The sequence below is a fragment of the Temnothorax americanus genome, unplaced genomic scaffold (assembly GCF_048541705.1).
Source record: "Temnothorax americanus isolate GAGA-0224 unplaced genomic scaffold, ASM4854170v1 Scaffold64, whole genome shotgun sequence".
Lineage (NCBI taxonomy): Eukaryota > Metazoa > Arthropoda > Insecta > Hymenoptera > Formicidae > Temnothorax > Temnothorax americanus.
The window spans coordinates 506,857-532,615 of record NW_027509786.1 but is presented as its reverse complement, the minus strand read 5'-3'; the positions used below and the strand labels follow the sequence as shown (position 1 = coordinate 532,615).

General features: G+C 36.7%; 2 protein-coding genes across 9 annotated transcripts in view; both read left to right on the top strand.

Moving 5' to 3' along the window:
- Positions 1-25,759, top strand: part of Atpalpha (sodium/potassium-transporting ATPase subunit alpha) — a 77,031-nt gene that overhangs the window by 26,631 nt on the left and 24,641 nt on the right. Inside the window, exon 1 of one of the 5 annotated variants that reach the window (XM_077421091.1) lies at positions 2,400-2,557. The exons of 3 other annotated variants lie outside the window; for them this stretch is intronic. In XM_077421091.1, the coding sequence (XP_077277217.1) occupies positions 2,546-2,557 (12 nt within the window). In that variant the 5' untranslated portion in view covers positions 2,400-2,545. Of the gene's footprint in view, positions 1-2,399; positions 2,558-25,759 lie in introns of those variants that run through there. One more of the 5 variants, XM_077421089.1, reaches the window with a different exon arrangement.
- LOC143905590 (uncharacterized) lies at positions 14,120-23,848 on the top strand. 4 transcript variants are annotated; one of them, XR_013259245.1, is made up of 4 exons: positions 14,120-21,813; positions 21,982-22,153; positions 22,244-22,508; positions 22,708-23,848. XR_013259245.1 is itself a non-coding variant. In XM_077421101.1 (3 exons), exons 2-3 carry the CDS (start codon positions 22,286-22,288, stop codon positions 22,722-22,724), a joined length of 240 nt encoding a protein of 79 aa, XP_077277227.1. In that variant the 5' UTR covers positions 14,124-22,153; positions 22,244-22,285; the 3' UTR covers positions 22,725-23,848. The 4 variants fall into 4 exon arrangements, 2 of the variants coding, with proteins under 2 accessions (XP_077277227.1, XP_077277226.1); XR_013259244.1 differs by having other exon boundaries at positions 14,121-21,813; positions 22,680-23,848; XM_077421101.1 differs by having other exon boundaries at positions 14,124-22,153.

The window sequence follows — 25,759 nt, the reverse complement described above, 5'->3', positions numbered from 1 at the left end:
ACTCTCGGAAGTCAAAACTTGGCTCGTATCGTAACGCGTATCGTGAGAAGAATGGCGAGAGAGGCGAGACGACGACACGAAACGGACGAAACAGGCGGGAAAGAAAGAGAGACAACGGGATGAGCAGCAGTAGAGTTGGTCGGTCGGTCAGGCAAAGCGCCTGTCTGACGCGGACGCGTAGCCCAGTAGCACAGATCGCGGGCCTGCGATGGCTCTCAACTTGTCTGATTGTGCAGAGAGTGATTTTCGTCCGAGCATTCGGCAACTATCTCCAGCTTGACGATGAGCGAGGACTCGAACTTGAAAAAACTTATATACACGAGCTCTGAAACTCTTAAACGGCATTGACGCAGATGTGACGTTGATGACACTCCATGCGTGGATACATTTTCTCTGCCGTTATTAATATTACGAAAATATTTTATTTTCTCAGTGTTTAGAAATTAACATTTATCCTGCCTGTCGTAACGAATAAAATGAGCTTACCCGGGTTTTTTTCCTGTATAACGTCACTAAAGTATAACGTTTTATGTTTTTCTTTATTAAGAGAAGAATCGCGCTCGCATTTGTGCTCACATTCTTTTTGCACTAATCTAATTATAATTAATAAAACAATTTTCGCTTAAGTTTTCCAGCGTTAGAAGAAAGAACATATGAAATTTTTTAAATTTATCTTTTTGTAATATTTTACTAAAATATGCAAATTTTTGATTAGAGAAAAGAATTGGATACGATTTTATTCAACTTTAATATCTTTAAATAACGATTTATTTCTATTCGTTTAACATCAAAGACAAATAGTATCCGATAAAAAGTAGAATAGATGAAACATAACGAAAATCCCCCTGAAAAGCTTTGACAAAGCGGATTATTTTTTCATGAGCAGTAAAAGTATTATCTATACTTCTGTGTTCGTACTTTTCGATAATAGCACGTATCTATATCTGAGCATTTAGATGAATTTTATCATTTAGCATTATTAGTGGAATTACGTTAGACAAATAGGTTATCGTCATTCAGCCTATTATAGTCACAATGTATCGGGATCATCATTAATCTCAATGCGAGGCGTTCAATCAGTTTTCGATTCAAATTACTTCTCTTGTCTTCTACTTAACGCAGTTATTTCGCCAGTTAAGGCCTCGTTCTTCTTGGCAAAATTTCCCTGAGGAGCGATCTTTCAGCCTGTCAAATAAAATAGTCCAGATTCATTCCTTTTATTTCCGTTTTACTATGCTGACAATATATCTTGATAAAGTCCAGTCTCATTTCTATTTCTTTTTCCTACAAAAATTTCTACACAAATTATTGTAGCATTTTTCGATAACGCCAAATTAGTTTTTTGCTCGAGGATAAAAAGCTCCTATTATCTCCCCCTTCCTCCCATTGTATGTATACGCCGTAATCGGTTTTTATCCATAATCTATGCGTAATCTTGACCGGATCCATTTTTGATCCTGAATTCCATCGAATATTCGAAATCTTGCGTGTGTCGATGCGGCGACTCGGATGAGAATCACCGGCCACGGGGAGCTTGCGCGCTGTCGTTTCGGGGGCGCGGACCGACGTTGCACGGCAGTAGCATCGCCATGAAGAGCTGTTGGCGAACGGGTTGCGCGCGCAACCGGGTTTGCCGGCGAACGGGTGTTGTTACGACCGCAGAGAGGAGCACGAGGGGTACGAGGCAAGTAGGGGGCCGAGAGGGTGCCTGCAAGCGAGTCGCGAGGCTGGCAAGTCCCGTTGGGTGGCGGACGCGCACTAGGTCCTAGGTAAATTGCTAATTGGGATGGATATTTGTTACTTCCTGTACTTCGCAGTAATCATCAAACCTTTTTGATTGATAGAGATCTACAGCCGAATTTTTTTTTGTCGCGCTCGTTCCGTTCGCCAAGTAGAATTTATCGGTCATCGAACGAAGCGAATAAAAAAGTGGAAAAAAATAATTTTTCCTGAGCAGGAGTTAAATTCATTATACAACTTTATTAGGAAAATACAACTATTGTTATAATTTTATTAATTGAACTTGAGTATGAATATTTTTGGAAAAGATTTGTACATTTGTTCAAGTCGATGGAGACACGACGGTCGGCATGTGGTCTTTTCTTCACATATCAATGACTTAAAAAATTAAGTCACGAGAATACCGGATTTTTTAAATTTATCCGGTTTCTCAAACGTGGCTTAATTTCACATACGGGATTCAAGGAGGGAACGAGGGAATTTTCCCTAGACGCGCGCGTAGATTCTAGTAGGGCGAAAGAGAGAAGGGGAGAAGAAAAAGAGAGAGAGAAAGAGAGAGAAAGAGAGAAGTAAGACGGGTCATGACGTGCGGGATGAACACCGTTGGTAACAGAGGAGGGCGTGCATATAGGAGCGGAAAGAGTAGGGAGGCGATCGCACGGCGGGGGTAGGTGTCGCGACAGTGGGGAATACGGGTCGATGATGCCGGCGGTCCTCGACGACACGAAACGCCAGTCAGTCTCTGGTCCACCCGAAGCCGCGTTGCTAATCCTCTATCTTTCACCGAACACCGTTCGCCGCAGCCATGGATGACAAGGTTTGTGCTTAGAGCTTTGTCAACGAACAACGAAAAGAAGAGAGGGAGGGAGAGATACAGACAGAGATAGAGATAAAGATAGAGATAGAGATAGAGATAGAGATAGAGATAGAGATAGAGATAGAGATAGAGAGATAGAGATAGATAGATAATAGATAGAGAGAAAGGGAAAGAGAGATTGTGTGCGTGCCGTGTGTGCGGGAGTGAGACAGAGAAAGAACGAGAAATCGCCGCGACTACGAAGCATTTTCGAGAGGTGAACTCTCGCACGGCCCTATATACGAAACCGGGTGGAGAGCTTTTGTCAGGTTTACACGGTGGCGAACGGAGAACATCCAGAAAGAAGATGGTAGGAAGGTGTCTGTCAAGCGCAGCTGATTCGAGTGACAGATCGGTCTACTAAGGGACTCCGCGAGTAGTGACATTTCAGTGACATCACGCGCCTCGCGGATTTCTTCTCTTGTAGTTGCATCAGTGAATTAAATTTAGTTTTCACAAATTGAACAAGTAAACTGTAGAGAATGAATGTGTAAGACAGAAACGAGCCCGTGTGTGAGAGAGAGAGAGAAGTTTCTGAAAAGCTCCTCCTTATCTTCCTCTCTCTATCTCTTCTACTCTCCTTTTCTCCCTAGATTGAAATACCTGTTCGATAGCAGATTAGTCCCTTTCCATCTCTTTCTTTCGTTTTCTCTCTTTCCCTCTCTTCCTCTCTCTCTCTCTCTCTCTCTCTCTCTCTCTCTCTCTCTCTCTTTCTCTCTCTTTCTCTCTCTTTCTCTCATTCTTCCCCTCAAGTTTTTGTCAAACTTGTCGCTGATCAGTTCTGTTAGTGCCGTTACCAGGAAAGCGAGGAACTTCCGATTTGATAACTTCCTCGTTCTCTTCTTCTCATTTCTGTCTCGAGCATGGCTTCTCTCTCCGTGTCTCGCCTTCCTTTCATTTGTTAATTCTCGCGACTCCGTGGAACATGGTAAAGTTTTATGATACTTTGTGCTTATCGTAGATTTTTCCTCCCGTTCCGTTTTTAGAACTAGTCGGCGCTTCCCTCGCGCGCCGCTTTTCTCGACAGTGTGCCGTGCGACACTTCGCCGCTTATCTAATAGCGTTTTTCATTGGCAGAACTGGTGCGCACTCAGTGCACATTAAAGCCGTTGTAGCTGATTTAATCTCTAATATTTAAAGTAAAATGCCCAGTACATATTTTACCAAATAGTTTAGCAATAAAGAATATTGGGGATTTCGTGATTTAACCCGTTTATATTAAACATACACTTTACGTTGGTTTGTGTACGACGACTTTAATGTGCACTGACAATGAATGCGCACCATGCAGCTCTGCCAATGAAAAACACTATAATAAATGTCAACGTGCGATCGTCGACGCCTGCCTCGTGCTCTACTAAGCGAATGACAGATGATCTCGTTGGAAAATTAGGAACATTGATCGTGTCGAAATATTTTTAAAGGATTTTCGAGTTCTCCGGAAGTGCTTAGTTTCGTCCGTGGAAAGTTCTTCGCAGATATTCAGACTTCGTTATAAAAAAACAAGTTCTATCCGGAGTTACTCGGCATCAGTCGCGGAAGTCCGTCAATGATTAGCCGCGGATAGAATCGTCCGATCGGCGAGCTCGATGGAGATTTTGCTCCGATGCTCGATGCTCGTTCCGTCCGATGCAAATACGCGCTTAGTGATTTTCTCGGCGCGCTTCTGCGCAGATTGCTCCGCACGCAAGCTCGTTCGCTCGCTCGCTCGCTCGCCGTGGGTCGCAAGATTGCTTCTCTTCACGGAAAATCCTTATGTTCATGTCTCGTCGCCGGTGGGTGTCCTAATAACAGTGGTCCCCGACGATGATCGGTGAGGATATGAATTCGGAAATCGCATTGTCTGTCGTTGTTTTATTCTCGGAAACGCTTCTCGAAGACGAACGGATCGATTAATTATGCGCGTCGTCGTGGCAGTAGCGGAAGGATGGATCGACGGCGACCGTTATTTTTAGAGCCGCGCTAAAGTTCAATCGCTGCGAACCCGTGTGCCGCATGAAAGCTCCTCGGGAAAAGGTGGTATCGCACTTTCGTCCGATACAGTTGATATCTGACGAAAATTAGATGGTCTAATAACGTCTCGTTTCGAGACGTTAACGTTATTTCGATCCATAGGCTCGTTTCTAAAATGCACTCTGTAAAACCTACAAGATTTTTTCTGTAATTGATTTATTGATTTACCGAATCTAAATTAAAACTGCGTTAAAGTGGCTTAATTTTTTGTACATGTGTAATACACATTGTTATCGCGTGACAATGCTCTCATTGTTATAATAATACATTTATGATTGCTTTCGATGTAGCAAATACTAATTCATAAAACTGTGCAATTGAGTTTTTTCTGGCATAGTTAGTTTTTCAGTAATTCACGTTAGGTTAGGTTATGACTTTGTGGTAAACCGCACGAATTAGATCTGAATTGAGGGATGATTTAATGGCTTAAGCTATTTAGGTCTTCTCTATCTAGACTCCTCCTCGTACTTTGCTCGTTATCTCCAACTCTCAAAATACAAACAACGATAGTAATTCTACGGATAGTCGAAACAAGTATGAATCTCGAGGGACACGAGCGACACGCCCTCGATCTAGAAGCTCCACCATTTCCTTCCTACATTTCTCAGCAACATCTTTTTGCCGAGTTTTTCATTAGTTACTTTATTACGACTTTCCGGCATGCTTATGTCCGGATTCACTATGAGATGAATAGAAAATCTGATTTTGACTTTCGTCCAACTGAAAGAGGTTTTATCAATTTTATTTCAATCTTTCAAACATTTTTCTTAAGAGACACAATTGTCTTGGTAGTCGAGAGAGCTGAGTGCTGTTAACAATGTTATTTAATCTTACGTGACCATCACCTCAGTGCCCAGTACTCAAGATATACGATAGCGTGTCAGAATGCGAAATAAACGCAATTCCTTCTTTCTTTTTTTTATCGGTTTTGATACATAGGCCAGTCATATTAGACTAATTTAGGGGGGTTACCTTCCAATTATTCTTTTCAGGTTGCAACCACCATGAATCGCTTTGATTTAAGGTGCTGTAAGTGAGAGTAATTTTGCTTCGCATAATTAATGCGCATTAAAAAGTTATTAACAATATTATCAACAAAAAACGCGATTTTTTTTATTTTTTTCTCAAATATCTCGAAAACTAAGCAAGATAGGGTAACTAACTATACGTACCTTTGTTGTAGGACAAACACAGGACTGCGTAAATAATTATATACATTCACTAAAAAATACTAAAAATACTTGTCCACTTAAAAACTAAAACAATACTTTATCGATAAAAAAAATCAGCCCGATATTATAAATATTTGAGATAGCGATTTATTTTTAATTTTATTATATTTTCCAGTCTTTTTTTTCTACCCCTATTTCATATATAATTGGTTAAAATTTGGTTGATCAGATCAAGTTTTATAAAGCTTCTATGTATGTACGAATTCTTCGAAATTTCAAATGTGTGTAATACGAGATCTGATCAATCAAATTTTAATGAATTATATATGAAATAGGGGTAGAAAAAACTGGAAAATATAATAAAATTAAAAATAAATCGCTATCTCAAATATTGAGAAAACGGCAGCGTAAAACACATTTTTCAAAAAAAGGAAAATCTGCATAAAATCTATACCGGTAGACCGATTTCAATAAAATTTGAGGAGGACATACTTTCTATGATACTCTATTTGTGTGCAAAAATTCAAACTGGTATCTAAAAAATTGTAGAAGTAGATGCGTGTACAAAAATCCGTACACACACACACACACACATACATACATACTTCCGGACATTTTTTACTAATATGATTTTTCGACATTTTAGAACATTCTAAACCTATTTCCATCAAAATCTCGAAAAAAAATTTTTTCAAGATTACAAAGCTTCCTCTATGAGGAAGCAAAACGATGAAATCGAGGGTTTTCGAGATCCGAGTCTCGGACTTTGACGGCGTGTGCAAGCTAAACGACTGACTTGACGATAAATGTTGTTCAGATCATTATTGTAGATAATTTTACGCTCTACAAAAAAGGTACGTATAGTTAGTTACCCTATCTTGCTTAGTTTTCGAGATATTTGATAAAAAATTAAAAAAATCGCGTTTTTTGTTGATAATATTGTTAATAACTTTTTAATGCGCATTAATTATGCGAAGCAAAATTAATCTCACTTACAGCACCTTAAATAAAAGCGATTTATGGTGGTTGCAACCTGAAAAGAGTAATTGGAATGTTCGATGTCTAATATGACTGGCCTAACAGCTATGCACGAGTTTGCGATTTATAATTACACACACCGTATTTAAGTGAGAAGTTTAATTCTTTTAAGTGGGTCTTACCGGTGTTTCCTATTCATTGAAATTTTTTGTACCGACTTCCGCTTCTCAATTAACTGTGGCGATTATATCGCCAGATACTTAACCGCCGAAACAGCTCGAATCGTAAGGGCCGGTATCACAGTCTCCGATTAACGTGATTCTCCGATTAAACTCACTCTGCATCTCTTTCTAACTATCCCCCTAGAAAGAGACGAAGAGTGAGTTTAATCGGAGAATCTAGGGAGAATCACGTTAATCGGAGACTGTGATACCGGCCCTAAATAGCGAAATTGTAAATAGGAAAAGACGTTAGGAAACAGAAACATAGGGAACAATAAGCGGGAACGTACAGGCAAGACATGAACATTAATTAATAACATGTAACGGAGCAAAACATGACGAGCGACTCCACGAAGGACGGGAAGTCCGGAGAGGAGAGAACGAACGCGAGTTTTTCGGAGACAGAGAGGTAGGCATTCGGTACCGAGACTCGCTTGCATACGAACGTATCCGCGAACTTGTATATACGTGTAACTTGTGGGATTAAAGACTATATCACGATACGAACTCGAATAATAAATTACTTATATTCACGACCTATCCCCAAAATAAGTACTTACTTACCACCGTCATCGTCGTTGTCGTCGTTGTCGTCGTTGTCGTCGTTGTCGTCGTCGTCGTCATTCACGCGTGAGTGACGTATCTCGCGGTGCTGCGCGACATTGAATCGCCAATGTTTAACGCTCGTCAAACATCATCGGTGTGTCGCGTATCGCGCGATCGTTTAGATTAGCGCTCTCGAATCGGCCAGCTGGGATTATGCGCGTTTCCGCGAACGAGTTGCATCTCGCTGCATTTATAGTTCAGTCAAAATACGATTAGACCTAGAAAAAATTGCAACACAAGGTTTTATTACGTCATTGTGTTCAGAAAAATATACTGAACAACATATTCAAATTCCGCCATTTTCCGCTATCCTTAAATATGTTTTTTATTAACAATTTATAAACAAATTCGTTTTTCTCCACAAATACGATTAACTTTGAAATTTTTGTAGAGATCAAAGTTGTAGAACAGACATATAGGCTACAAAAAATGTTCTTATGAGTTTTTCGAAATATCTCATATTATTTGAGATATTTGCAACGGAAGCTCAAAACATTATAGCGCTGCGCGCTTACGGCCAAAATTAGCCAGATAAATTAGCATCTGTTTCCAGGGTGGTCACAAGGAGGCTGTTGGCTCGATTGTCACCCCATTTTTTTTTTATTGTTTTTATTTTTAATATATTTTTTTATAATCCTACACATATACACATATATGTATATTCATATTATATATATATATATATATATATATATATATATATATATATATATGTGTGTGTGTGTGTGTGTGTGTATGTATACATATAGACACATATACTAGTATCGAGAACCAATTCAAAGTTCCTTGTAGAACTTAGAGAACTAGCAGCGAGAGAGAGAGAGAGAGAGAGAGAGAGAGAGAGAGAGAGAGAGAGAGAGAAAGAGAGATCGCGATAGAGACTGCCGTTTGCTTGTTAGAACTCTCCGCTCCGCTCCGCGCGTAGCCTAGTAGCTCTTGTTGCAAATATCTCAAATAATATGAGATATTTCGAAAAACTCATAAGAACATTTTTTGTAGATATTTGTCTGTTCTACAACTTTGATCTCTACAAAAATTTCAAAATTCATCGTATTTGTGGAGAAAAACAAATTTGTTTATAAATTGTTAATAAAAAACATACTTAGGGATAGCGGAAAATGGCGGAATTTAAATATGTTGTTCAGTATATTTTTCTGAACACAATGACGTAATAAAATCTTGTGTTGCAATTTTTTCTAGGTACCCCCCCTTTTTTCCGTATTTTGACTGGATTATTACGCGAAACTGTTTCTGATTTAACCTCTGATCCTTTTATGAATCTCTGTATAAGGATGTTCTTGATGAATCTAATTTTTGCAACAATTTAAAAATTCTTTATATGAATTTTTATTTATGTCGACTTTATTCTTTAAATATCTTGATGTGACAAAAACTCGATCATAAGTAGAGATTTTATTTTTTATGAAAATAATTAATTATTGCTTTAATAAATCTTGAAGTGTTTACAATAGTTTTTTATTATATTATACTTGGAAATTCAGTACTTTTTTAGAGTTTCTTTAAAAATTCCATTTTTATGTATATATACTTTTTAACAAATCGTAGTGAATATAAATTTTAGTAGTTTATTATGATAAATTTACGCCACAAATGTTACATTAATTTAGCGTATACATAAATTACGCTTATTGACGTAATCACGCACGCCAACCAGAATTAAACTGTTACGTATGTTTGAGTTGTGCGAATTCATCCGCGCTTTCATATCTTTATACAATTAGCGTCAAGGTAGCGAGCGTCTCTTATCATTCTTCCGCAATGTCAGAATCATACACTTTTTATTTGACATTATCTATTACGTGTGCATTACGGTAATAAGCGCGGTAATAAAGATGTTGACAAGTTTCATTGGATTTCTTTAAATATTTTCCCATGCCTATTGCTAGGCAATTCAGTACCTTGTAAAAATGGTCCGTATTTTGAAGTAATACTGATGCCATTAATAGCGTACAAACGACATAATTAATTTTTTTTGCAATAGAAAGTGCCGTAAAAATGACGACATACTTGCAATTTAAGCACTAAACAAAAGATAGAGAAATATTATTCAAAAAAATCACACAGTTAAGTTTGAAGAAATAAATTAAAAATTCGGTAGCAATGTATACTTTATGTGTGTGAGTTAAGACTCGAATTAGAATCTAGAATAGAAACGAAAGAGTCGTGAAAACATGTATGCTGGGAGATGGACAGCAAGATAGGTTGTTTTCTGGATAGCCTTGCCAGGTCCTGAACGATCCGGATAATACCGGATCGTTCAGGATTTCAGCGACTGTCCGGTGTCTGCTCCGAGGCTTCGACCGTTCGGTGCTTAACCCTATGGATGCACGGAAGGGATTTTTCAAGTCTTGTAGTCTTGTATTTAATCTTTTATGACACTAAAGAAATCTTGGTATCTTTCGCCGTTATAGACGAAAGTTTTGACGACATTTAAAATTTTTCTTGCTATAGAATATTTTATTTATTTAATCCAACTATGAATCCAACGATCTCGTCGTGTCTCCTTTGTGCATTTGAATATGTATCGCCGCGCGAAATTATAACATGATTGTATTTGGAGCATCTATCCGTTGATTCACCCGCAGTTCATCTGACATTTCGATCGGCATCGCGTGCCGGCCGAACTTCTCCTCCGCACACGACACGCCTCGCATGGCAATTGTTGGTGCCACTCATCGTCGAAGCGTATCATCGTCGAATCGATCGCGACAAGGCGAGGGTGAACTTTTCTTCGAACTTCGGTCTTATATTCGTTTCGTTTTTGTCCCTGATTTTATCGTCGTAATGTCACCACTCGATTTTTCCACAATACGTTTCTCCGCTCCAGCGATGAATCATTAAGGGGATCCTATAAAGCCGTCTGTAATACCGGCTTTTTTTCTTAGCACTAATTTTTTAATTGGCTTTATAGAAATGCAAAATTTTTGTCTAGAATTAAAGTACGCATCAAAATCTAGGTCATGGTGGTCGAATTTATATCAAAAACGAGAAAAAATTAATATTTTTGCTAATTTTTGGTATACGTGACGACAATATTTGCTTTGTACAAAAATTCCACAGTAAATATCCACAAAATTAGACCGGCATGACCTAGGGACAACATTTAAGAACAATATCGTGCAATTAGATCTAAGATTGAAAGCCTAGAAAAAAAGATTAGTTTAAATAAATTTTTATATGTGCAAAATCTCACATTCAGGTTGACATTGCGTGTAGCGAGAGATGGCGCAGCAATCGAAACAAGGACAGATGTCTCTCGTTAGACAAGGACAGATATAGATATATGACATAGAAAACAGGATTAGAGTTGACATTACCGACGTCGAGGAAGTTCAGCCTTCACTTTAGGATCCTCTTAATATCTACTGATTTCCGATATTGATTTTGCGCTAGGTGGAAAGATGTTTGCTTTTAATTATTCAACGATATTTAACTTCCGACTTAATTCCATTTGTTTTAATTTGCCTCGATTCACTTCAGTAATATCGGCGATGATTCGGCCGCTATTTCCGAGTAACATCCTCGGAATAGCACACCAGCTTTCAACAGAAACGAAACTCGACCATCGACTGGATCGATATCCATGGTATATTTAAGGGCCGTCAGTTCAGAGCGCAAGTCCTATCTGGAAATAAAATGCTCGATACTAAATTGGAAGGTCTCTTGTGTTATCTTTTGCTTCCGCTTGACTCTTTATCTTATTACATTTATTTCCGGACTAACAAAATGTTATTTTGGTGAAAGATTCCACACGTAGCTGCTCGAAATGTACATTTTAGGAAGACGAAGTGAGGCGAGGCAAACATAATTTATAGAAAAAAATTCCAACATGGAAGTAAATAATTTAAAATGATCAGAATTAAATTGAAAGTTCATTATGATTCGTGAGTGCAAACATTTTTTTCAGTTTATTTTGCTAATTCTGATCGTTAGTAAGGAGATATTTTTATCTAATCAATATACTGTCCTTGAGGCGTGAGTTTACTATTTTCGTTTGCCTTTGTTTTAATAAATAAATAAATGAAATATTGTCCTAATTTAAAATACCTTCTCGATTAATATTGTGTTCGATCGCGATGAAATTTTCTTTTGATTTCGACAACAATTTATTTATAAATTATGAGCCATTGCTCGAGTCATCAAAGTTAAAGCGTTTTCGAAAATTTTGCAATAAAATTTTGCATAATCCAGCATGTAAGTTAGATCTGCACTTTTACTATCTTAAATAAATTATCGTCGATGAGACAGTTAATATCCACTATACGACGAATAAACTCAGTTTAATGATGATTATTCCGATGTTCAATAATAGGATAATAAGACGATTATACGAAATTTTGTGACATCTATTAGTGGATCGACAAACTTGTCCATTTTTCGAAGTAGTACGTATGTTAATATTAATTAAAAACTATTTTAATTTTTATTTTAGTGCTGAGAATCGAGATAAAATGCAAGCTAAAAATAGATTAAGCTCATCGCTTTATTCTTTCGAGTTCAAATTCTGTTAATCTGATTGTGATCCATCGGATTTAATTGCTTCCTGAAGACTTTCGTTTAAGAACCTTATAACTTTTCTGAAGTGACCGATGCCTTTATTGGGTCAGAAAGAATGTACACCTAGCGGCAGAATACAATTTTCTTTAGTATCAACTACAATTCTATGAAAATTGAATATTATTAAATTGACACAATTTGAATAATAATATGGATAATTAATAATTAAACTAGGAACTTTTTTATGGTAGTCTAATGGTAATCTAATGGTAGGATAAAAGAGGTTTATCTGTAGGAACATCGTGTTATAACAGATTCTAACAAAAGTGTAACTTATCGAACTTATCAGACTATGAACTTAACATGAGTTTGAATGTGGTGTACGTGTTTATACATATATGTTACGATCGAATCTATCGATTTTATAACTATGAAAGTATACTATACTGCTCAAGGGAATTAGGATATTGCTTTCTTAAATGTTTACTTGTCATATGATATCTAATGTTTTGAAAATTTCTTTTATTAATTCAACATATGATAATTAAGTTTGTTTATGTAAAGGCGGTATCTAACTTTTTATAGTCGTTGGAATCTGATTATCAATTTTGATTATAATTTGACATTATAATGCAAAGATATAATCATTAATCATGTAATTGCATCGATTCTTTCGAGAAAATTTTATTGTTTTCTGAACATAAAGTTGAAATTTTTGTATCAATGAATTCTGCTAAAAGAATCATACGTAAAGATTACTTCTGTTCTCTCTATCTGTTAAACAAATATTTTCCTGTTTATTAAAGAGATTTTCATGTTTATTAAAGAGAAAACGTTTTAGTCAAATGTTTAAGAGCATCTTTTAAAGTATCTTTTTTATTCTAATCCGAATCTTGTTGAATTTTTTTTGTAATAGACATAGTCTTGTCAAAGAAAATGGTAGAATCAATTCAATTTCTTGCAACATTGGTACATGGAACGTCGTTTCTTTATCATAAATGGCGAAATGCAGCTTTAATCTTAGATGTACGATGCACGGCATCTTTCTCTCTCTTATTCTTTCTCGATATTCATTGCGTCTGCGAGATTATGCGCGCGATTTTGTTTCCCCCTCTTTCCTATCTCAAACTCGACTTGATCATCGCGAAACTAAAATGACCTAGCACGAACCGGTTGCGTACCGGTATCGTATAGAAAAAGAAAAATAGCGATTGCGCGCATGTGTATCCAGCGTGCATCGGCATGCCTTCTCTATCGACTTTTTCCTCTGTCTAACAGGTGAATGAATAGATAACTAGGAATTTTCATCAGAGATTTAAGGGTCGACAGGAGTAACACTACCGACCTCTGTCGGGTTGCTTAGCTGCGAGTCCGTATTTTATTTATTATACATTTTTTAAGAGCGAGAGAGAGAGAGAGAGAGAGAGAGAGAGAGAGAGAAAATGGAAAATCCGGCTCTGTACCAGCTTGCGGCTGATCTTACTGATTAAAACGAGCATAAGTTTAATGAGATTCGTTAATTAATTTGGCTAAAATTTGGGATAACCTTTTCTAAGCAACTTTTTCAGGCTTGCTTATAGAGCTGCAATAAGCTGCTTAGGAACGGTTATCCCAAATTTTAGCCAAATTAATTAACGAATCTCATTAAACTTATGCTCGTTTTAATCAGTAAGATCAGCCGCAAGCTGGTACAGAGCCGGATTTTCCATTTTTGCTCTTAAAAAATTTATAATAAATAAAATACGGACTCGCAGCTAAGCAACCCGACAGAGGTCGGTAGTGTTACTCCTGTCGACTCTTAACTATTCGAACATATTTTTTGCCGGTTACCTTGATTAATTCAAAATTTTATTTATATTTTTTTTATTTTATTAAAGAAATTTTTGAATAATGATTTTTATTACATTTTGTTATAATTTTGATTTAGACATAAGGAAAAAAGATATATATTATACATATACATATGTTTCAAGCATTTATCTTCAAAATCTAATTTTGTCCATAATTCAACCAAATTCGATAATTTAATTTTCCAATTTGGTTCAAAGTCGGTTTGCATCTCTGGTTTTAATTAAAATTCTCGCATGCGATAAATGTGTAGTTAAGCAAACTCGTTGAAAGTATGTGTATGCGTTGCATCTACGCGTCGTATTTTTGTTTTTGTATTTCGCGCACGTTTTGTTTTCGACATAGATCCATTTAGATAGTAGATTTAATAGACAACCTCGGAAAACCTCCTATGTTATTTCCTCGCGATTGTTCTTCTTCTTGCGTCACGAGGAGAATTTTACACGATGCATATTATATTATTTCTTTGAAACTAAGGATAAGAAATAGAAGTAAATTGACTTTTTGAAAAGGAGACTTTTTACACTAATAAAGTATAAAATATATGTCTTTCTTTTTTCAATGTGACGAAATAATCTTTTAAACGCGACTGGCGCTTGCCAATGTCAAATCTTGTTGTTTAGATTTTCTCTGATTGTAGTATGAAAAACGATGAAAAACTCTCAGCGACATATTAAAACCGTAAGAATGTCAAGGCAAAGAAGAAAAATCGATTCGCATGCCGATCCTGAGATAGACGACGTTGTGTCAGTATAAAGCGCGCTAAACTCGATCGCGTGTCGGTTGTTATGAGAAAATCGTATTGCGAAAATTTCCATGACTCTCCGACATACGCGATCCGTATAATCTGCAAAAATTTCTTAGTATATAAAGGATAATCCAAAATGCAATTTGCGAGATATACCCTTATGTAAATTTATGTGCGATTAATTTAAAACAATCGTAAGTCGTTCTCTAAAACGCATTTAAAAAGAAATCGATTTGTGCTGTAATATTTGATTTATGCTGTTAATTATGTATTAAATATATTGAAGTAATTTTTTTTTCTGTTTTCTTGCAAAATAAAATATATGTCGCGAGACTAAAGTGTTTTGAGAAAAATGGGATCACAAAAATGGTAATACTTTTAGATAATTATGATATTACAAATTAATAAAAATTAATCGCTCTTCTGTATAGCAACGGAAACTATAATATGTCACTCGGATAATGTAATAACAGTGTGTGTATACGGAAACGCGTTGCATTGAATTAATTTTTTGTTTGGCGCGTGGGTACACATATATTTATTGATGAATCGAATGTATGCATTCGCTTATTTGTATGTCAATCGTTCTGCGCCGCATCAGTTAAAAAGCGCCAGATGACGATGTACGGATGAGAGAAAGAGAGAGAGAGAGAGAGGGAGGGAGGGAGAGAGAGAGAGAGAGAGAGAGAGAGAGAGAGAGAGAGAGAGAGAGAGAGAGAGAGAGAGAGAGAGAGAGAGAGAGAGAGAGAGAGAGAGAGAGAGAGAGAGAGAGAATCTTCTTCTAACAGCTACGACATAAATACATTCAATGTCTCAAAGACTTTCAGGGACGGCCGGACGAGAATAGACGAAAATCCAATTTTAATCGCAGAATCTCGACCCGCGCTCGCCGTTCCACGTCGCACACGGCATCGCGGATGAGAATATCGATAGAAATGGATTTTCGAAATTTGTTCATACTTTTATCGGGACGTAATCTCGATGGATTCAATTTGTACTATAAATATCATGGACATAATGAAAAAAGAGTAGTATATCTCATTCCGATGATTTCCTTATTTTTATCGTCCAAATAAGAGATCATTCTCGCGTATCTGTATCTATAATCTCGCGAATAGTTATTTTCAACGTCTGATTTTTTAATTTGATTTCGTGGATATTCTTATTAAATCGCGTATTTCGCGATGTTCTATCTAAAGGGGGCTCGACAGCCCGTATTGAATAATCCATGAGTCATTTACGCGGCTCGTTAGATGATGGAATAATTAGATTGCGGTAATTGAAAAAATGAGTTCGCGAAGTTTAATCTAGGATAAGATTGAATCAGAGAGTGAAACACAGTTTGCGGTGACACAATTCTTCACGTAAATAGGTACCAGGCAGAAATGAGAAATATAATTAAAGTGGAAATATTCCGAACTTGTAGAGTACCGAAGATACATTCTCTTACAAAATAGATAAATACGTGTCTGCAGTTGACTTTTTAATTATTCGTTTGTTACAAGCGCGATATCTATGCAAAACTTGACAATTGACTCGGACTCTCGGACTCTCTTAATATACAATACGCTTGAGACTTCTAATCTTCAATAATTATATGTCTATATCTTTTTTGCATAAGTTTATCTTCAACTATTACACATAATTATACAATTGATAATCTTGCGATCATCGCACGTATTTATTTATCACAGTGTTTTTTTTTTATCAGGGTGTTTTCACCAAAATGATATTTGAATGCAATAATACATATATCTGACATATATATCAATAATTATATATCTACATATATTTTTACACAAGACAATTAAAATTTTTTTTTGTAATTTTATAAAATATACTTTTCCTTGGAAGGAAGACATCATAAATTATATAAACAGTTCTCGTTTACTAACGTGTGGGAGTATTACGTAAATTGATCGGAAACCTCGATTGAGCTTGTTTGTACATTTTTTTACAGTTTATCCATTATCACTAGACAGCACAGAATGTGCTTTGCGTACACGACCATATCTGTTTACTTCTTTGGATTCGAAAACGCTCGAGTTAAATCTCTCCCGATAATTAACGTTGTCTTACTTTTGTTAAAAATTCGTTAAAAATTTTAATTATAAACACAAATTTTTAGCAAACATTCGCCGACGACACGTGAATCGCGAAGACATTTCATCAATAAAACGCGCTTTGGCATCAAGTCACGCGATTCAATTTCTTCAAGGTAAATGACGCGAATTTTTCGCAGATGGAAGAGATTTAGATCGAGAGATTATCAAGTAATTTGTATCTCTCGGATATTTTTAACTGATAACTGAAAAGTGTTACATAAAATTGAGTTAAAGTAACACAAATAAATAGTTACACGTACTTGAGACTCGTTCGTGTTTTTTAATTTATTTGAAGTTGCATACGTTATTTATTTTCTGCGTAACATCAATTGCGTGCTTCTAATTGCGTATTATTTTTAATTACTCGCTGTTCACTCCAAGATATATGGACTCGTTTCGCGGAAATTGAATTTCATAAAGAGATAGAGAGAAAGAGAAAGATAGCGAGGGAAACGCATAGGCAGATGGATTAAGTAAGATAGATGTACCTACTACGAAAAAATTTATTTTTTTCGAGTTAACTTGTCTTAATATTTAAACTTACAACGAAACATAATAAAACGTAAAAAAGATTGAAGAAATTTATCATATGGTCAAAATTAAGTTTTTTTGAATTGCTCGTACGTATCGAAGTTAAATCGAGTATTTTACCGGTCGAATTAAAATCAAATATTATCCCGAAAATCTTGTTACACCTGGCATTGCCAAAATACCTATACTTAACATTTTCCGAAAAATCCACGGAAGTTTGCGAATAGATACATCTGAGACGAGAAAAATCAGCTTGACGGACAAATCACATTTGATGCATACAGGGAGCACGTAGCGTGCTCGAGTTAAATGACCAATCTCTCCCTCTTGACCCAATTCGTAAAACGTCCTGTGCCACGCACTCTGCGTGACGTCACACATAGATCTCTCCTCTCGTGGCGGTTGCAAGAGTGAGTAATGCGTGAGGGTGCGTGCAAGGCCAGTCAGACCAGCCAGTCAGCCAGTCAGCCAGCCAGCCAGTCATCCAGTCAGTCAGTCAGCCGTTGCATGGCAACGTGGTGTTCGCGTTCTGAACGGCGGCAGTGGCCGAATATCGACCAGCTGACAAACAGCTCATCCACATTCATCCACATTGCGTGTCTCCATATCTACGAGAAACATTGGAACATTCGCTTGGCAGAGGGTGCGGGTGCTGTAGGCGCAAACAAACGCGCGCTTCTTGCCGATAAACGAAAATTGAAAGCCGAAAATAGCTTTTGATTAATTTTCAAATCCTTTAAAACACAAACCTTAAAAAGTCTGAGTTGGCTGGGTCTAGTGTAATTCCACATACACATACACGCACATACACGCACATGAGCGCACCCACGCATTAGATTATGCATGCGACACATAGTTTATGGCTTCGATCATCTTATTAACTCGTGTCTCTCAAAGGAAGTTTAACAGACTAAGAATTCTGACACCTTTATGTCATGTCTCTCGCTAGGGCAATTGTGCATATCTCTGGCATCTATAAAAGTGCCTTATCTGAATGCAAAGGTATATACATAAGATATTAATAAATATTTAAACGTCAAATTAATTGGATTAATAAATTGGGAATTTTTTTACAACCATTTTCCCATTTACAATATTAATTACGCAAATAATGTTTTTCTGTCATAGGCGGCAATATCTACAAGTTTTTGAAGGCACCGAGGAAAGTTTGATTAGGCCTAAATTATTCATGATATATCGTGACCGATGCGAGTTGAATAATATCGATCAGCAATAAAGCGCGCGCGCGCGCGCGCGCGTGTGTGTCTTCCTCATAAATAATTTAGCCTCCTGCTCCGTTTACGAAATCGGCTTTTAGCTTTGTCGTACGTGAAATGCGGTTCAATGTCGCACGTGTGACGGTCATTGTATTTTACAACGATATCTTCACTTTTGTCAGGAAACTAACGCGCTCGGTCTTGCGCCATTGGCGTGAGATTTAGCAGGGTGCAGAGTATTTGCTAAGCGTGGCTATTTTTAAATGTACATTTCGCATTATAATCGGAGTTTCTGAGAATCCAATTGGTACATATGTCTATCGATTGATATAAAGCAAAAGCCTACGACTCTCGTTTCCCTTCTTTCTTTCTAGACCGCTAAGATAGATATATTACCATTTGTCAGTTATTATATATATTTTTAATTTATTTTTATTTGCAATCAATTTTTCTAAACCATTTATCGACGCTTATTTAGCAGTTACTTTGCATGCCGTAAGAGAAAGAGGTATGGAAATTCTTTTAAATAGAACATTTTATATCGAGTATATGTTATAACGATATCTTAAGTCCTATAACGGCAAATTTTGAAATGTATCTAAAAATAATCAGTGTTATAAAATTTTTTGTATATATTACTTTTGAAGGCGGATATCTGGAGTTTGTTATATATCTATTGAGGGATATTGAAAGAATATTGGATGGCAATTAGAGATAAACTTGATAAGCATCAACCGATTTGATTAGCTGTGCGATGCGATTCGTTGATTCGGCTCGTAAAAGCTAAATCATTCAGCGTAATAAAGTTGGTTTGGTAATGCACAATTACACAACACATGGCAAACATTAGGAAGTGAATCATTTTATTATTTTCTCAGGTGTACAAAGGCTTTATCCCATTATATTTTCTGTATACCAAGATAAATTTAGTTATGGTGTCTATCTAAGAGTATGCTTATCGGTACTTTCTCTCGATACTGGTATCAAATATCGATAATATCGATAATTGATTCCGACATGATCCACAGACTATTTGATGGAAGTTGCACCAAAGTAGGGAGATGTCCGGCTTGTGTGTCGTCTATCATACGAGTGGGTGCGTTAACATGAGGGTCGCGGTGTATCAACGTGCTTATGAACATTATTAGGTACACCATGCTCCGTGCGAAGACGAGAGACGAGACAAGACGAGACAAGACGAGACTACATAAGACGAGACGAGACGAGATATGAAAGAGAAAGAAGGAGAGAGAACACGTATAGCCGGTGGTGCCCTACTTGGGTATTGATCCGTGACAGTGGGAGGCGCTCGTTAGAGATGGCTAGGTCGTAGGTCGCATGCGCGTTTCCACCGATGATTCCGTGTCGCCATCATCGACCCGCGGCTCGAGAGAAATAGAGCCGAATCGGTGAGAAACGCTAGAGAGAGAGAAAGAGAGAGAGGATGGCAGAGGGTGGAAGAGAAAAAACGGTAAAGTGGGTAGGGAGAAACGAGGAAAGTGGAACGAAATGTAAAACACGGAAGGAAAGAGAGGGATGGATAACCATGAAAATTATTATCCGGTTATGGCTGAATGGTACGGTACCATCACCCTGGCAAACTGCTTAACTGGCAAATAGATAGCGGATCACCCTTTAAAATCGCGCTTCGAATACGGGCATTTCGTGCTCGAAATTTTCGACAAGTTTAGGTGATAACAGAGAGTGAAAGGGATTTAAGTCTACCGCAATATGGCGACGGTCTGTCATTAAAATAGATTGAGCTCTTTGTAAGAATTACAAAGAAAAGCATGATTTTATTTCATATTTATGTAGATAAAAAGACTATTTGTGTAGAAAACATGTATACGCATTAATAGTATGTATCGATAATAGTAGAGCGCGATACGTAAAAAACCGCACTTAATTAAATTTCTCTATCATAGATTAACGAATCTCTCACGCTGCGGAGGGTTTGAACATGTTTCAAGTCGATCCTGACGATGACACGCGACGTCGACCCGCATGCGGCGCCGTTACTGCCGCGTCGCGTCGCGATTGCTGTCGACGCCGTCGACGCCGTCGTCGCGGTCGCCGCCGGCGCCGCGGCGCGATCGTTGAAAGTTAATCCTTAATGCCTTAAGTCAATGCCTCTATGCATCAGCTGTAAAAGAAATATATCGTGCACTCGTTTCTTTCGAATCAATTTCAAGAATTTATGTAGGATACGCTCCGTTAAATCTAATTGTGCCTAATTTGAAAAGATGAGACTAGACGAGATAAGTGCATGGTTTTTTTATTTTGCTAACTGGGTTTGCAATGGTTTCTCTAAAAATAAAAGTAAAAATACAAATAAAAATGAAAATAAAATTATTTAGGATTGTTGATTAATCGTATGTGACTTATTGTTAGAAGTTAAAAAGACAGAATATTATGTTTAATTGTAAGCGAGCGTGAATCGACATGAGTAAATAAATTTCTCGAAAGAGAGCGAACGGTGCCGCCGCGCGCCGCGCCGTACTGACAATTTATCTTTCACACAAATTTTTTCGTATATAGAAAATATAGAATTTATACAGAGCAGAATTCAGTTGGCATCAAATGGCATTGTTAAATTCTTGCTTTGTATGACGCTTGTCCTCGTTTCGTGGCATGAAAATATGCAATACGAAACGGAGAGCGAATTCATATCAAGGGCTATATAACGAACGCGGTCCTAGAACGCGATCTAATCGCCGAGACCCGACGCAAGGCCTATCTACATAGGACGCAGAACGCGAGTCGCAGCCCGGTCGCAGGTCGCAAGACAGACGCAGCGTGACGTATTTCCGGCTGCAGGCTGCAATACGCAAGACGCACAGGGTTGCGTTCCAAAATTTACTCTGGGTAACTAAAATCTATAGTTTACGTCACGTACACTATAGCATTTTAGTTAACTAGAGTGAATTTTGGAACGCAACCCAGAAGTTGGGCGAACTTTAACTTTCGCGTCTTGCGTCGAAGCGATCAGCCAATCAGCGTATCGTCACAGTATATATCGTGTTATAACGCGGCAACTCAGTACATCGTACATCGTATAGTGTTTCGGCGAGACGAGAGACGAGGTGATTTTTCTGTAATAATGACATATAAGTGGGATTCCGCGGCAACGTGGGAGTTAATTCATAAAGTAGAAAGAAATCCCGGTTTGTACGCTAAAAGTGCTAAAGTATACAAAAACCAAGAACAAAAAAACTTGGCATGGACAGAGTTGGGAAAAACTTTTCGTCCTCCTTGTTCTGGTAAGTGAATTTATAAGCTTTCAATTAATTTATAACATTGTAATAAATATTTATTACAATCATTTATTTTATTCAGAGCTTCAAAAATATTGGTGAAATTATAGGTTAAGTTGTTAATCTCTGATCTATATGTAAACAATAATTTATCCTATAAATTTTTTTATTTAGGAGAAGAAGCAGCAAGAAAATTTAAGTCACTGAGAGATATTTTTTGTAAAGAAAGGAGGAAAATCATTAATATGCAACCTATTTCTGGTGCTGGTGCTACAACTCAATATAAACCCACATGGGATTATTATTCAGATCTACTCTTTTTAGTAGATTATATTGAGCCAAGAAAGTAAGTTCGTCTTTCTTTGTTTCTTTAAAGTATATATTTCATTTATATTTGAAGTTTGTGTTATTTTGTAAAAATATTTTTTTATTTTAGGACTTGCTCAAACATTGTGTATCATCAAAAACTTCTGTCAATATGCAGAGTTTATCTGAATGTGATGAGGAAAAGGAGAACAAAATATTATATATCACGAAAGTGGGCACAAACAATGAGAATGATGAAATGACAACTAATGTCTCTGAACTGAGTCCTATAATTGTGGAAGACATGGAAGAACCACTTCATTCAACTGATAAATATGATGTGATCATCGATGCAGGAGATATGATTAACGAAGATTCAATAGCGGAGTCTTCAGGTAACAAAAAAGTGTTCTTTAATTTTCGGTTATATATGGAACTATTTTATTTTAAATGAGCAAAGTGCTAATGAATATAAGTATAAAAACTGTTAAAACATTTATTCTAACACTCAAGTTATAAATTTTAAATAATTATTAAATTTGTCTTTCTTTTTTTTATAATTCTAGTGACAAGTAATAGTGGATATGATTCTAGCTCACTGTCATGTATAAGGAAAAAGGTGACATTGAAACGTGAGAACAAGGTACCTCCCAGCGATATCATGCGAAAAAAAGAAAAAGAATGAGTTATTGGACTCAATAACAGATAGTATTGACGCCTTTAAGAACATAGCCACTAATTGTATGTTAGAGCTATGTCAAGACAAAGAGAAAGGAACTGACATGGACACATTCAAAGTTGCACTACAATTTATTCCTGTAGATTCTAAATTACCATTCCTGATAGACGTACTGCGTATTAGTGATATATATCGAAAAAACAAACGACCATTAATATCTGAAATTGATGATTAATTTTATTCAACTTTGAATGTGTCCATATCAGTTCCTTTCTCTTTGTCTTTTATTTTAGTCTAAAAGTTGCATCGATACAAAGTACTTTAAGCAAAGTTTTTTATTTCTCAAGTTTTTTATTTCTCAATAAATTCCGAGTCGTTTTCAGAGAGAGAGAGAGAGAGAGAGAGAGAGAGAGAGAGAGAGAGAGAGACTGAATACCTTGAAAGAAATTTACACAATTTAAAAAATTTTACAACAGTATCTTACATAGCACATAAATATTTTAACGCGTTATTATTATCATTTAAACTTCACAGAGAGTTATTGTTACACTTTGCATGTAAATGCTGTTCATATTTTATGCCAGTGCTACAGATTTTTATGTTATCACTTATCACTGTTGGATATCTACAGTGACATTCATTTATTTAAATGGCATATATAAGAGTTCTTTTAAGGACAAATAACATATTACAATTCTAAGTGTTCACGTTAGGTGTTGTTTTTCAAGTCTCCATATACTTAATATATTTTGAAGTTGAAGATTTTTAAGTTAAATATTATTTTAAGTTTAATATGTAAGTATCAATGACGTATATATATAGACCAAGCATTTCTATACTTCTGCTATAGCAGGAAGTTAAAGCCTGCAGATGTTGGCAGTTTAAGATAGAGCGAGATAGTTCAACTTCCAACTTTACTCTACGAATGAAATGCTTGGTCTATGCATATACGTCATTGGAAAGTATTTTATTTTACGTTAAAAAAAGTGGGCAATATTTTTCTTTAATATGTAGTGGATGACGCTATAAATGTGCAATAAATGTTCAAAAATATCAGCTGTTAAATAACCTGCGGTTCCTTAATACTCAAGTTAAATCCTACAACAACCATTGTATTTAATATTTTACATTACCGCAGCCATGTGTCCTGTTATATCTATAATCGCTGTATCTACAATCCTGTGCTCGATGCAATCGATTTTACAAGTGAATAATGTGCTCTAGGATTTTTGGATTATAAATATAAGCAGACATTTCGGAGTGTCGGACTCCGCTTTTGGAGTTTGTTTCGTGAAGACACGTCGCGATTCATAGATGTTCATATACAATTTTCTTTGCGTTCCTTAAGTTTCTTTCGTTACATTTATTAAACGTTAAGTTTAGTTAATTCGTGTGTGTCATTTCGCACGCGATACGTTTTCTTCGGCATAAAACACAGCATTTAGTTTGTATCAGTCGTAGAATTACGCATATCAGTTATGAACAAAGACTGGTAGATAACTACATACTGATTATGATAATACACGCGCTCTGGCCCAAAGACTCTAATGTGGTCTGAAACTAGCGAATGGGTTCTTTCCGCTGTATAGATAATCTACCTCTTTATCCATTATTGCGTTCATTTTGTTTGTCCCCTCCTCAAAGTCTCGTAGCGTAAAAAACGTTAAGACGGACGGACAATTCTGCTTTGCTACCGCATGTATGGACGACGCCGATATTTTCTTATTAGACTCAAGTTTATGTTCCTCAATACTCAAATTAAATCCTACAATCAAGTCCGGTTTTACGAATGACGGACTGCGCACATAGTTCTCGTATGACACATTGTGGTACTCAAAAAACAAACTTTTGTTCTCAAGCAATAAACAGTTATTACAAGCGCGTGACGGATCGAATTTATCTTTTAATCCCGGGCCTGTCATTATAACCACGACTGACATCACGGTTTCCATTAACTGCGGCAAAACTCGCCACGGCAAGAAGGTGGTTTCTTCGGCGTAATTTGCACCTACAACATGAATGACTAAATCTTTGCCTTTTGGAACATAGTTCAACAATCGCATAGCATAAAACAACGTCAAGGGACGTGTCAGATATTGTGAGTATTCGGTCGCCAAAAAATCGTACGGCATCTCCGTATCAGTCTGAATATTCCCTAAAGCGTTTACAAAGTCTTTCATGTTCTGAAATGTACTTGCGTCCGAAACGCGTTTCAAGTCAGAAAGCAGCTCCAGAGGACTATTAAACTTTGTTATATCTAATAAGTCTGAACGAAGACCTAGTTCCAGGGGAGCACAGATGACCGCTTGCTTCGTGATGCGTTAGTATTCAAACACCATGCAAGCTTTTCTAGTCCGCTATTAGCTTAGTTCTGGTATCTGCGTGAGGCTGAAGCCTGCAACAAATAAACGTAATCGTTAGATAAAATTTTGAGTGCTTTTCGAATCGCAAAATCGCACATTTTTTTATTCGACCTACATAAGATTTATATTACTCTGGCAAATTAATATTTATTCCTCTAAAAGCATAATTATATTGCCATGGTACCTGTGCTTCTCCAATAGGTGAGAGGAAATAGTCTTTTAAAATATTACGTTGTTCCGTTGCTCTTCGTGATGCATTATTGCTTCCCAAACGCGTTATATCGGCAAGAACACCATGATCTCTTCTTATGTTACGCCATTCTCCATTTTCTTCATCCATGCTATCCACAAAATTAGGAGGACAATATAATCGCGCATTAGGCATACTCATTTCTTCGTCTGTGATCATTATATAATTGTGTAAACATACTAAAGCTTTGGTAATAGCAATAGCATTTTCAGGATTCACACATATAGTATTCAAAAGAATTTGCCATCTTGCTGTTAAAATTCCAAATGAATTTTCAGTTACTCGTCTTGCACGACTCAGACGATAGTTAAAAATACGTTGTGCATCTGTTAGTCTGTCTCTTGGATATGGGCG

Bases quoted from the DNA above. Each gene is read 5' to 3' on its own strand.
- LOC143905590 (XM_077421100.1), top strand. From the start codon at position 22,286: ATGCAGAGTTTATCTGAATGTGATGAGGAAAAGGAGAACAAAATATTA. The intron at 22,509-22,679 runs GTAACAAAAAAG...TTATAATTCTAG, and splicing joins TTCAATAGCGGAGTCTTCAG to TGACAAGTAATAGTGGATAT.